Source organism: Ranitomeya imitator, chromosome 2, assembly GCF_032444005.1.
Source record: "Ranitomeya imitator isolate aRanImi1 chromosome 2, aRanImi1.pri, whole genome shotgun sequence".
In the NCBI taxonomy this organism is placed as follows: Eukaryota; Metazoa; Chordata; class Amphibia; order Anura; family Dendrobatidae; genus Ranitomeya; species Ranitomeya imitator.
Window position 1 is genome coordinate 356,520,401 of NC_091283.1, and position 12,876 is coordinate 356,533,276.

General features: G+C 45.2%; 1 protein-coding gene across 1 annotated transcript; it reads right to left on the reverse strand.

Moving 5' to 3' along the window:
- Positions 1 to 9,663: 9,663 nt before the first annotated feature.
- On the reverse strand, positions 9,664 to 11,849 carry LOC138663799 (uncharacterized). The gene is made up of 2 exons (XM_069750143.1): positions 11,675 to 11,849; positions 9,664 to 10,737 (listed from the first exon to the last, which is right to left on the reverse strand). The coding sequence occupies exons 1-2, from the start codon at positions 11,803 to 11,805 to the stop codon at positions 9,669 to 9,671; spliced, it is 1,200 nt and encodes a 399-aa protein (XP_069606244.1). The 5' UTR covers positions 11,806 to 11,849; the 3' UTR covers positions 9,664 to 9,668.
- Between the last annotated feature and the right edge of the window lie 1,027 nt (positions 11,850 to 12,876).

A 12,876-nucleotide genomic window follows, 5' to 3' on the forward strand; every position in this document is an offset into this window, starting at 1 on the left:
GGGAAGAAAGGAGACACAGGGGCAGAATGGAGAAAAGGGGCAAGAATGGAGACACAGGGGCAAGAATGGAGACACAGGGGGCAGAATGAAGACACGGGGAAGAATGGAGACACGGGAAAGAATGGTGACATGGGGGAAGAAAGGAGACACAGGGGCAGAATGGAGAAAAGGGGCAAGAATGGAGACACGGGCAAGAATAGAGACAAAGGGGGCAGAATGGAGACACGGGGCAGAATGGAGACACGGGGCAAGAATGAAGACACGGGGCAAGAATGAAGACATAGGGAGCAGAATGGAGACACAGGGCAAGTATGGAGACACAGGGCAGAATGGAGACATGGGGCAAGAATGGAGACACAGGGGCTCAGAATGAAGACACGGGGCAGAATGGAGACATGGGGCAGAATGGAGACACAGGCAGAATGGAGACATGGGGAAGAAAGGAGACACGGGGAACAAAGGAGACGGGGCAGAATGGAGACATGGGGCAAGAATGGAGACATGGGGGAATAATGGAGACACAGGAAAGAATGGTGACATGGGGAAGAAAGGAGACACAGGGGGCAGAATGGAGATACGGGGAAGAATGGAGACACGGGCAGAATGGAGACAAGGGGCAATAATGGAGACACAGGGGGCAGAATGAAGACACAGGGGGCAGAATGAAGACACAGGGCAAGAATGGAGACACAGGGACAAGAATGGAGACACGGGGCAGAATAGAGACCCGGGGCAAGAATAGAGACAAAGGGGGCAGAATGGAGACAAGGGGCAAGAGTCGAGACACAGGTGGCAGAATGGAGACATGGGGCAGAATGGAGACACGGGGCAAGAATGAAGACATAGGGAGCAGAATGGAGACACGGGGCAAGAATTGAGACACGGGGGAATAATGGAGACACAGGAAAGAATGGTGACATGGGGGAAGAAAGGAGACACGGGGCAGAATGGAGACCCAGGGGGCAAAATGGAGACATGGGGCAGATTGGAAACACAAGGGGCATGACTGGAGACACAGGAGGCATGATTGGAGACACAGGCAGAATGAAAGATATGGGGCAGGATTCGAGACATGGTGGCTGGATGAAAGATATGGGGGCAGGATTGGAGACACAGAGGGCAGGATTGGAGACACGGGGCACGATTGGAGACATGGTGCGGGATGGAGACAGATTAGGCAGGATGTAGACAGATGGGGAAGGATCATGGGGCAGGATGGAGACACATGGTGCAGGTTCATTGGGCAGAATAATGGGACAGTTTTGGCAGGATCATGGGACAGATGAGGCAGGATGGGGACATCACATGGGGGCAGAATGGATACTCATGAGGGCCGGATGGGAGATCATATGGCTGGATCCAGGAATGAGACACACGAGGGCCAGGATGGGGGATACAATTACCATAGGGGCTAATTAAGGGATATTATTACTGTAGTGATGTATTTATTTTATTTTTTGAGTATACAGTTTTAAATGGGGGAGGCGGTCCTGTTACTGTGCAGAGCGAAACTATGTTGCATTTTTTCTTCATTAGGTGTAGTGTAAAAGTTGGGAAAAAAATAAGTAATGTGTTCTGCAAGCGGTGCTCTAGCTAACTCTGTTGTTTCCTGCAGAGACGAACTCTGGCAGGAAGAAGACGTCGATCTGTGCTGGATAAAGATGAAAGACTTCACCTAGAGGCGTCACTGGTGAGCCAGTGTGTTACCTATACACTGATACTATACACTGTATAGTATATACAGCGGTCCTGTGAACAATGTCACTAGTGATCACTGTATTACCTTTACACTGGCACTGCATACTAAGTATAGATCTCCTGTGTATAATGGCACATATAGTGATATTAGTATTGTGTTTTTTTTTAAATTACTGATCAGTATTGTGGTATTCGGTCACAAAGTGGTGGTAATATGTTGTCCGGCCATGGTGTGGTAGTATTTGTTCCTTGTATGTGGTATTATTGGTCACCATGTGGTGGTAATATGTGGTCTGGTCATGGTGTGGTGCTATTTGTCCCTTCTATGTAATATTATTCGGTCACTGTGGTTTTAATGTGTGGTCTGGACATAGTGTGGCAGTATTTATTTTTTGTATGTGGTATTATAGGTCACTATGTGGTGGTAAAATGGTGTCTGGTCATGGTACCGTGGTATTTGTCCCTTGTGTGTGATATTATTGGTCATTTTAAAAATTTAAAAATACACCTAAATTGTATTGCATATTTGACCAAATGTTTAATAGGTTAGAGTAGAGTAGGGCCCGGCCAAAAGAGTCTATCGTGTCGTGGTGGCGCCTTAAAAAATCTTTTGGTCAAAACAAAGGCTGCTGGTTACATGTGTGATCTGGTGATGGGAACTGTTAATGTGTGATTTGTGAGAAGTGGAGTTTTTTCAAGAGAGAGTGGTGGGGCTGTGGACAGTTTGAGGGGTGGAGGCGGGGCTGGGATGGAGCCTGGGCGGAGCCTCAAGGGGGCCCCGAAAATGTTGCCAGTATGGGGCCCGAAATTCCTAGTGGCAGCCCTGATGAAGCAGAGCTGTGTATGTATGAGGTGTACAGATTGGAGCTGAGTGTGTACTAGGTGTTTGGAGAGGAGCCATGTGTACGAGGTGTATGGAGCGGAGCCGTGTATTTACGAGGTGTGCAGAGAGGTACTGTGCATGTACCTCATTTATGGAGCAGAGCTGTGTACGACGTGTATGGAGCGGAGCCGTGTGTACAAGGTGTATGGAGTGGAGCCGTATGTACAAGGTGTAAGGTTTGGAGACGTGCGTATGCAACGTGAGCGGAGCTATGTGTGTACGAGGTGTACGGAGAGGAGCCGTGTGTGTATGAGGTATGATTAGTGGAGCCGTGTGTATGATATGTATTGAGCAGAGCCATCTATATATATATAATTGTCTAAGGTCCACTTTCGTCTGTTTGTCTGTAACGGATTTGTCTGTAACGGAAATCCCGCGTTGCTGATTGGTTGCAGCATCAATAGTAAAAAAGATATAATGTTAAAAATAATAATTAAAAAAAAATCATGATATTCTCACCTTCCGGCGTCCCCGGCAGCTTTTCCGGCTCCTTGCGATGCTCCGGTCCCAGTAATGCTTTGCGGTAATGACCCCAGATGACGTAGCGGTCTCGCGAGACCGCTACATCATCACGGGTTATTGCCACAAAGCATCACTGGGAACGCACCTGGCGGGAGCATCGCTAAAGGCCTGGGCTGGATCCGGGGGCCGCCGGAAGGTGAGTATATAACTATTTTTTATTTTAATTCTTTTTTTAACAGGGATATGGTGCCCACACTGATATATACTACGTGGCTGTTTTATATACTACGTGGACTGTGTTATATACTACGTGGGCTGTGCTATATACTACGTGGGTGCGACTAATCAGCGACAGGCGCAGTCCGGCCGCGAATTGGCGTGGGATTTGAACCACGCTTTGCTGATTGGTTGCGCCCGGCCGGCCGAATCCTGTGTATTCATTGCATTATTCTTAAATCTTTATAAATAAACTACATACATATTCTAGAATACCCGATGCGTTAGAATCGGGCCACCATCTAATGTCTATATAATTGTTTCTCCCTAACACACCCAGTTGTCTCCTTAGAGCCCCATTTCTCTGCACTGAGCTCAGTCCCAGGGGTTCGGCACTCTCTGTGTATGTTGCAGAGCCATGTGTGTACGGGTGGCACAAGATACAAAAAAAGGGTGCACTCAAGCTGTATTTAAATGTAAAGAAGAGGGATGCAGTGCCTAGTCCAATAATATGTATAGCAAAAAAAGGAAAGAAAAAAGATTGGACTACAAACAGGCCCGCACAACCACAAGGAATAGAAAAATAGCAAATAGTTTATTAAACACCACAGCAAAAACATCTAAAAACATTTAAAATACAACAAGTGTATACAAAACACCCCTAATTGAACATAATATATCTGTAGCAAATATATAGATATAATATAGTAAGGTAAGTCGGGCTAGCATTATTAATCACCACATGTATGTAGAGATGTATATAATGGCTGAAAAGGGGAGATCTCCATAATGTTCAAGAGACATATAGATAGGAAAGACCAAATCCTATATGCTAAACCCCCTATAAATATATCAGCGTAGTGAGCCTGTAGAAAAAATGTCCAAGCAGAGCTCACCAAAAGACCACCAACCGTGGTATGATCCAGCTGGTAAGATAGAAAGCCCATGCAAACAATGAGAACGGTATAATGCCGTAAATACTCAGCTGAATGTGGAAGGAAACAAGCTAAAGCCCGAAAGTAATCTGGCTCTAAAGTGCCATGCAGCTATCCATGCCCTAAGTGACCGGCATGGAACCAAATAGGGTGTGTGGAGAGGACCCCACGTGTATCGCCGCCGCAGAGGCTTCGTCAGGGGAAGTGGGTGCCAAGGTGAATAACTCACGTACTCAAGTACAGGTGATCATCATCTGAAGTGTGCACAGCCGCGTCGCCAAGGGGCGGGAGGCATGAACCGGAAAACGCGCACTGGTCCAGAGTAAAGGGAAAACGGAAATCTCGGTAATCTCCATGGAGATAGATGACGCATACGCAGACGCGGCTCAAATAATGAGCCGCCCTGCACAAGCGTCTAACAGGTAAATCAAAGGACACAGATGGAACGCAGGGGTGCATAAAGTAAGAAGCGCATCGCAAAACGGGACGCAATAGAGTACAAATACTGACCATACAGACATGGGCAGTATGAGGGTACCTGAATGAAGGGAAATATGTTGTTAATGCAGATATAATACCATACAATACAACAAAACAGATGGCTATATATCATGCCCATAAATAAATGGGTACAGAAGGACAATAAATAAAAGCACTGATAAACAGTAGCCATGAAGTCAACCGTCCTGGATATAATAAAGGAGATATATATATATATAAATACAAGCAAAAAAACAACAAGCAAAAAAGGCTCCAAAGTCAGGGAGCCAATAATTTGTTCATGACCTACATCGGCATATCCACTTATTGGTGAAAATATACAGGCATGTGTGGGGAAGAGGACAAAATATCCCTCCTCCAGGGCACTTACAGAAACTGTCCATCTTAAATACTACATCCCTCACATAACAATAGGGGATTAGTACAGCCGACGAAAGTACGATAATCATGTCCCAAAGTTATTCGGACTCAAATGAGTCCATAGCCGAGCCCTTCAGATTCCATAAATGTCCAGATACCATTGCCGTCCAGAAGTCCAAGTCTCCAACAGGTCATGTACAGGTGAACAAGCATCCGACATCCAACTGGTGCCAAAGCAATTGATGTTAAAATGAGTCGATCCAATCCCAACGGAAGGCTAAAAAGGAATAATGAGAATGTTAGAACTACAATGAAGGCCGGACAGAATATGTTGCCTAGATGGATCAACTCCCCAGAAATCCCGTAAAGAGAAGTTCTTCGTTCAGTCCAAAGGGAGCTACAGATTGTAGTTGAAAAATCCATCTGGATTCTATTTGTTAGGCTATGTGCACACTTTGCAGATTCCACTGCGGATTTTTCCGCAGCGGAATTGCAAAATCCGCAGTGAAAACCCATCGCGGTTTTTACTGCGGATTTATCGCGGTGTTTACTGCGTTTTCTTCTGCGGATTTTCAACTGCAGTTTTCTATTGGAGCAGCTGAAAATCCGCAGAAAAGAAGTGACATGCTGCGGAATGTAATCCGCAGCGTTTCCGCGCGGATTTTTCTGCAGCATGTGCACAGCGTTTTTTGTTTCCCATAGGTTTACATTGAAATGTAAACTCATGGGAAACTGCTGCGGATCCGCAGCGGTCAAATCCGCTGCGGATCCGCAGCAAAATCCGCAAAGTGTGAATATAGCCTAAAAGTACTTTACGTCTGTCCCCTCCTCTCTCATTTGGGGTGAGTTTGTGCAAGCCCACCACCCTGAGATTAGTTGAAGGACCACCATGGCTAGCAAAAAAGTTTTCGGACACCGGGGTGAGAGTCTTGCCCTTTCTCAAATCCGAAGCAGCTATATGTATCGTTGAAATGTGCTTCTGGACTCGTTTCCTCAGTTCTTGTGAGGTCTGTCCTACGTACAGCATTTTGCACGGGCAGATAAGGGCATAGATAACATCCCTAGATTTACGGGTGTACCCAGTGGACCCGTGCAAGTAGGGATGTGAATGGAGCAAAGCTGTGCGTTTACGAGGTGTTCTAAGTGGATCCGCTCATGTACCATGTGTATTCAGCAGAGCCATGCGTGTACCATATTTGCGAATCGGAGCTGTGTGTGTACCATATGGACAGAGCAGAGCCGTGCGTATACATTATTGTTTCCCCTTGGCACACCCAGTTGTCCCCTTACAGCCTCATTACTCTGCGCTGGGCTCAGTCCCAGGGGTTTGGCGCTCTCTATGTTACAGATTTGGGGCATGTTGGTAGAAGTCTCTCCTAGTCTCTTACTTAGGGTTTGCTGACATGAGCGTATAATGCTGCAGAGTGTTATCTGATGCTTTATTGGATTACACTCGGCCCAGTGTTATACTATGGCTACGTTCACATTAGCGTCGCCGACGCAACGCACGACGCATCGGAAACGCACGCAAAAACGCACCTTTTTTTACGAAAGCGTCGGACGGATGCGTCATAAAACGCAGCGTTTTTGGTGCGTTTTTGTTGCGTTTTTACAAAAAACGCAGCGTTTTACGACGCATGCGTTGTCAAACACTGATTAAATCTTTACACACAATTTAGTGTCTAGACACTAGATAACACCACCAATGAATAGAAGAGGGTGGGTCTAGTGTCTAGACAATCGATAATGCCACCAATGGGTAGATGGGGGTGGGTATTAATGTAATAGTGGTATATATACCCCGGCATAGATTATTTCCAACCATAGAGCATCAAGATGGATCGTCCCATGGAGAGTATCTACCTCAATTTTCAGCTGGAATTAGCCCTTGCTATTGCTTATGCTATTGCCTGTCATGAACAGAGGAAAAGAGACAAACTACGGAGAAGGAGTCGTCGGCATTTTTGGCTACACCCTATAGTGGAAGTCCGAGAGAGTCGTGGAGCCTACCATTGTCTGTTTGGCGAATTAAATGAGAACCAGGACAAATACTTTGAATACACCAGGATGTCAAAAGACAGCTTCCGATATCTGCTGCGTCTGGTGGAAGGAACCATTTCCAGGCAGGACACGCAGCTCCGTAAATCGATTTCCCCTGAGGAACGTCTGCTGGTGACTCTACGGTACGTAATGGAATGAGAAGGATTTATATGTTCTTGCCATTTTTTAAAGTAACGTGTTTTTGTTTTGTGGGGTGGGGGGATTGTTATTAAAAATGAAAAATTATTTCATAACAATTTTATTAATTATATTTATTTACTTTTCTTCTTGTCAGTTTCCTGGCTACCGGAGAGACATTGAGATCACTGCATTTCCAGTTTCGGATTGGAGTCTCAACACTGTCGGGTATTATTGCCGACACATGCCGCGCATTGTGGGACAACCTCCGGGAGGAATTTTTACCCATCCCTACAAGAGAAATATGGCTTGCCAACGCCCCAAAATTTGAACAAGTGTGTTCTTTCCCTAACTGTATTGGAGCCGTGGATGGGAAGCACATTAGGATTACCAAGCCTTCAAGAAGTGGATCTCTTTTTTTTAATTATAAAAAATACTTTTCCACCGTGCTGATGGCAATTGCAGGTGCGGACTGCAGGTTTCTCGCTGTGGACATTGGAGCGTTTGGTCGTGCTAATGATTCACGAACATTTAAGGAGTCTGATATGGGCCGAAGATTGTACAATAACAATTTTAATTTCCCCCATCCACGACCTCTTCCCAACACCGACGGCCCGGCCCTGCCATTTGTTGTGGTTGGGATGAGGCTTTTCAAATGAGTGGCAACCTACTTAAACCGTACTCAAGTCGTGGGTTGGACCGCACCAAAACTATATTTAATTATAGACTGTCCAGGGCCAGAAGAACTGTGGAGTGCGCCTTTGGCATCCTGGTCTCCAAATGGCGTATTTTAGGATCCGCCATAAATTTGAAAATTGAGACAGTGGATGAGGTGGTGAAGGCGTGTGTGGTTCTCCACAATTTTATTATTGATAAAGAGAGAGTCAACGTGGAACTCGATGAACCCATACCAAATCCATTGCCTGATTATCAAGCTCATCCTCTGCGGACAACTTTGGAGATTGCTCATATGAGGGACCAATTTGCTGCATACTTTGTTTCTGATGTTGGCCGTGTTTCATGGCAAGATCAAATGGTTTAATTCTTCGTGTTATTATGATGTCATGTAAACACTGTGGAGTCCATGTCATTTAACCATACTATGTATGGTTATTGTTAAAATGTCCCCTGATTGTATAATACGTTGTGTTTTGAAATAAAGTTCTTGTGCCTTTCTGTTTTCACCAAACAAATCTCCCATTCGTTTTTCCATAGTAATAGAATTGTAAAATCCAATTTTATTGAAAGTAATGTGTGTCACACAAAATTTGTGTGTTCCATAGTTTTGACGTATAACATAATCGGCTCCCACCTTGTCAACCATTTTTAATCCTGCAGACTATTTGCATATGGAACCAGGCTTGACAAGGAGGGAGACGATCATGTTTGCAAAACTCTACAGAGTTAACACTATTGTACTCAGGATGCTAGAATTCGTCCAGAGTCAAATAGTGGCGACACTGTGAACATTGCTTCCACCTCACCTGACCAATAATCTTAAGGTACATTAATAAAACTATTATCCAACGATACCGACCAGTGATACGACTGGACCGAGATCGTTGTTTTGTTGTCGCGTGGTTGCTGGAGAGCTGTCACACAGACAGCTCTCCAGCGACCAAAAAAGAGCAAGTCCCGTGTAATCTGGGTAATGTTATGAAGCGTTTTGCCACACTCACGATGTTTACCATTGTAAATGTAATTTTAAAAAATACAAAAAACCCTTACACTCCGGTGTGTGAAACGTCCATCGCCGTCAACTTCCCGTACTGTGCCAGCCCTAAAGCACAGCACAGCGTTTATTATTAAGTCAACGGTGTGCTCAGCTTTACGGGCGGGAATCACAGTGTCAGTGCGGAAAGATGACGGCGAGGGACGTGGTAGACACCTTTTTATATTTGTGGGGTATTGTTCACTTTTTATTTGAGTGTTTAAAACAGTGCGCTAGTCACCCAATATTCCCTTGTTTAAAACAAAGACATCGCTGGATCGGTCTAAACTCGCCGATCCAACAATGACAGCGTCTGATCAGTTACCCAAAAAAAATTCCAAATCATTCGCTGACACCAAAAAACTCACAGCAGGGGCTCAATCGTTTTACGATTTCAGAAAAGATAACGTTGGTTACACACAAAAACCAACTTTATCTATACTGAAATTGTTGTGTGATGGTACATTGTAAACTTGACATATTGAGCAATGCTGTTTGTGTTTGTAACATCTGAGTACAATGAGCGACAGCCCTATAAAACAATGAAAAAAACAAATTGATAAATATTGTCAGACATTGCACATCAGGTGTTACAAAGACAAGATTTGTGTATACGGCGCAAGGTGTGATTTGGTGCAAACTTTATTTGAGACAATAAAAACTAATTTTAAAAAAAAAAATAACATTTATTTAGGGAAAAAAAAAAAAAAATTGGGAAATGTTATTAGGGGGTACCAACATCCGCAATTAAAGGGGATTGATATCCCACACTTTTTGGGGGTGTTGAGGAGACCGAGGAGGAGGACGAGGGGGAGGAAGCAGCATACTCTATGACACTAGACGGGATGCCGACATCAATCCAGCCAGTGGATGGTGGCGTGACTAGCAAAGCAGGAGGTGAGGGAGGAGGAGGGACGACCAGTGTCCTTGGCTGGCTACTCCGGCTCCGGGTAGACCCAGGCTGTGATGGTGTACTCCTTGTAGACCCAGGCTGGGTACTGGGTGTACTCCGTGTAGACCCAGCCTGGGTACTTGGTGTGCTCCGGGTCGACCCGGGGTGTCTTCTGGTGGTACTTTTGGGAGCAGCCATAGCCAAGGTCGTAGTACTTGTCGTCGTCTTCTTCTTTTTCCTCCTCTCTCCCTCTGGGTGTGGGTCGGCTTCCCGTCTGTGTCCCTTTGAAGGCCTGTCAGGCTCTGAACTTTGGGGCTCTGTTCTGTGGTGGCGGTGGCGGTGGCCCTCGGCACGCGGAGCTCTGTGGTGGTGCTCTGCAGCAGGAGTCGGAGTCATGGCAGCCAGCGATGGTACTGCGGGCATATTTGTCGCTGACTGCAAGACCCGAGCCTGCTGCAGAGCACTGACATATACATTGTTGCAGCCCTGCATGACCGAAATCTGGAGTTCCGGCGTAAGATGTTCAACCATGCCGTTGTGAATGGCAGTAAAAAAATGTTTGGCCGGCCTCGAGAGATCCGTTTCGATGTTTTCAAGACGCCGTTCGATATTGCACATTTTATCGCACAGCGCCTTGAAACCATTCTGAAATACGGTGCTCAGATGTAAAAATTCGGGCATGGGCGCCCTGTCCGAGGCCCGCTGACGCTGTCGGGAAGACCCAAAGGAAGGAGCGACAGAGGCCTCGGCCAGGGGAACATCTGATGGACCGGCTGCCGGTTCGCCAGATTGTGGTGGTGCAGACCTGCTCTCGCTGTGGGATGGCTGCGACTGTTCAGATGGCGCTTCACAAAGGACCGCTCCAGAGGGTCGGACAGTCTCGCGGGTGCTGCTGTGTGTTCTGTGAAAACATAAGGAAACCATTAGTATACTAAATATCACATTTCACATGCGTCATTAATTAACTTTACCGCCAGGTATCCATTGCCGCCATTAATATTAACCTATTTTTAATATTGACACTGCATATGCACCATCAATATTAAAAAAAAAGGTATTTATTTAATTCACAATAGTCACCCATGGTTGTGGTTTGCAACGCCAGACAATTATGCTTACGTTGGAACTGCCATGACGTCACGGTCATGTGACCGAGACGTCATCACAGGTCCTGCGAGCTGAGCAACCATGGGAACATAACCTGCTTTGCAGTGGAATGTATGCCGTATCTATTATATTTTACTTTTTTGTGTATAAAAAATCGGGGATACACCTGGATAGCCACTATACTACTACACTATTAAATATTGGCTGGGCATGGCCAATCTACTATTTTTCTGTGTTCTGTATACTTCAGATTTCAGTGAAATTGCTAGTAAGTCAAGCTCAACATTGTAGTAATCCCAGAAGGCTCGGAGCACGGAGCCGCTGTGTCAAGTGTGAGAAGACCAGAAATGAATAAAAAATTCTAGGTCAACGAGGCGTGAAAAGTAAAAACAAAATACTTTATTCACTTCAATCAGAAGCAGAGGATGAAACATCTGCACAATACAATAAAAACACTATCTACGCGTTTCAGGTCTGATGTTCCCTGTCTCCTGAAACGCGTAGATAGTGTCTATTGTATTGTGCTGATGTTTCATCCTCTGCTTATGATTGAAGAGGATAAAAGTATGTATTTTTCCTTTTCACACCTCGGTGAACTTGCCTTTTTTTCTTCCTTTCTATACTTGGTACTTGCCAAAATAAATGGCTGGGCAATAAGCTACGTGGCTGGAATGTAGTATGTGAATATGCATGTTGTAAAAACTAGGTGTGTGCATAGGTACTATACTTACTCTCTGCTTTCAAGGACCGGTCGCAAGAACTGCAGTATACGGTTGTACTTGTACACCGAGGTCCTTGAAGCGGCAGCACCACTACGAGTCTGTCCCTCCTTTTTCAGGCCCCTCCTGAAGCGGTCCTTCATGGAGCGCCATCTGGTCTTCAATTGTTTAACTGTGTATAAATTGAAAAAATAAAAAAGGTTTTAGATAATATATTGAAAACGATTACGCAACCGTGTGCAATCCCAATAGAAGACATCACAGACGGTTGTGTAATCCTGGCATGATGGGTCACAGCAGCATTTTGTAAATACTTACGGAAACTAGCTTTGGCCTTGGGTGAAGCGCTGTCGAAGCCATCCCACAGCAATTGTGCCACCTCTTTCCACAGACGCCGCAATATGCCCTGGTCCGCGTGCCGGGGGTCACGGCTGTCCCACAACGGGCCCCGTGCTTCAATGGATGCCACCATCATGTCAATATCGAGTGGTTCATCCAGGGCCCGTTGTGAAACCTAGAAAAAATGGAAAATATTAATGTTTGAAAGATAAAAAAAATTGTCCCTACCTCCTCCACCGCCACCTACTACACGCAACACCACAACCTCCCACCACCCCCCATAACCGCAAAAACAAAAAAATTAAACAAAAAAAATGAATAGGTTTGAAATAAATACTTACTCTCCGTCCTGCAACCACAGCTTGGCCCCGTCGTCCCTGCTGCTGCTCCCTCTCTTCCTCCTGGTTCTCCTCCTCACTTGAAGAAGCCTGCAAAATAGTTTACCAAAAAGTTGAGTGAACCAACTACAAATGACAGCGAATATAGTAAGCAATAGTAGATCATGTACTCACCGGCTCCTCAGCGGTGGTGTGTGGCTGGAATCGCTGCCGCTGGCCATGACTAATGCAATTCTGAAATAAAGAACAAAATAACATTGATCCTATGCTCCTATGCACAATCCAGCAATATATAAATAATAAAAAAAAAAGTCATTTAAACCACAAAGAACATTGCACTCCAACTGAACTAACGCTGAGCAAACAACACTGCCACATTGATTAAATTAAAGAAACAATGGCAGAGACAACCCAATGCCAGAGTACAAAAGCCTAAAGATAAGAAAACTAATCTACAACAGACCCTATGTAGTAATCCCAAAAGGTTTTTTTTTTTTTTAAAAGAAAAGTATGCACGGAGCAACACAAAAAACACAA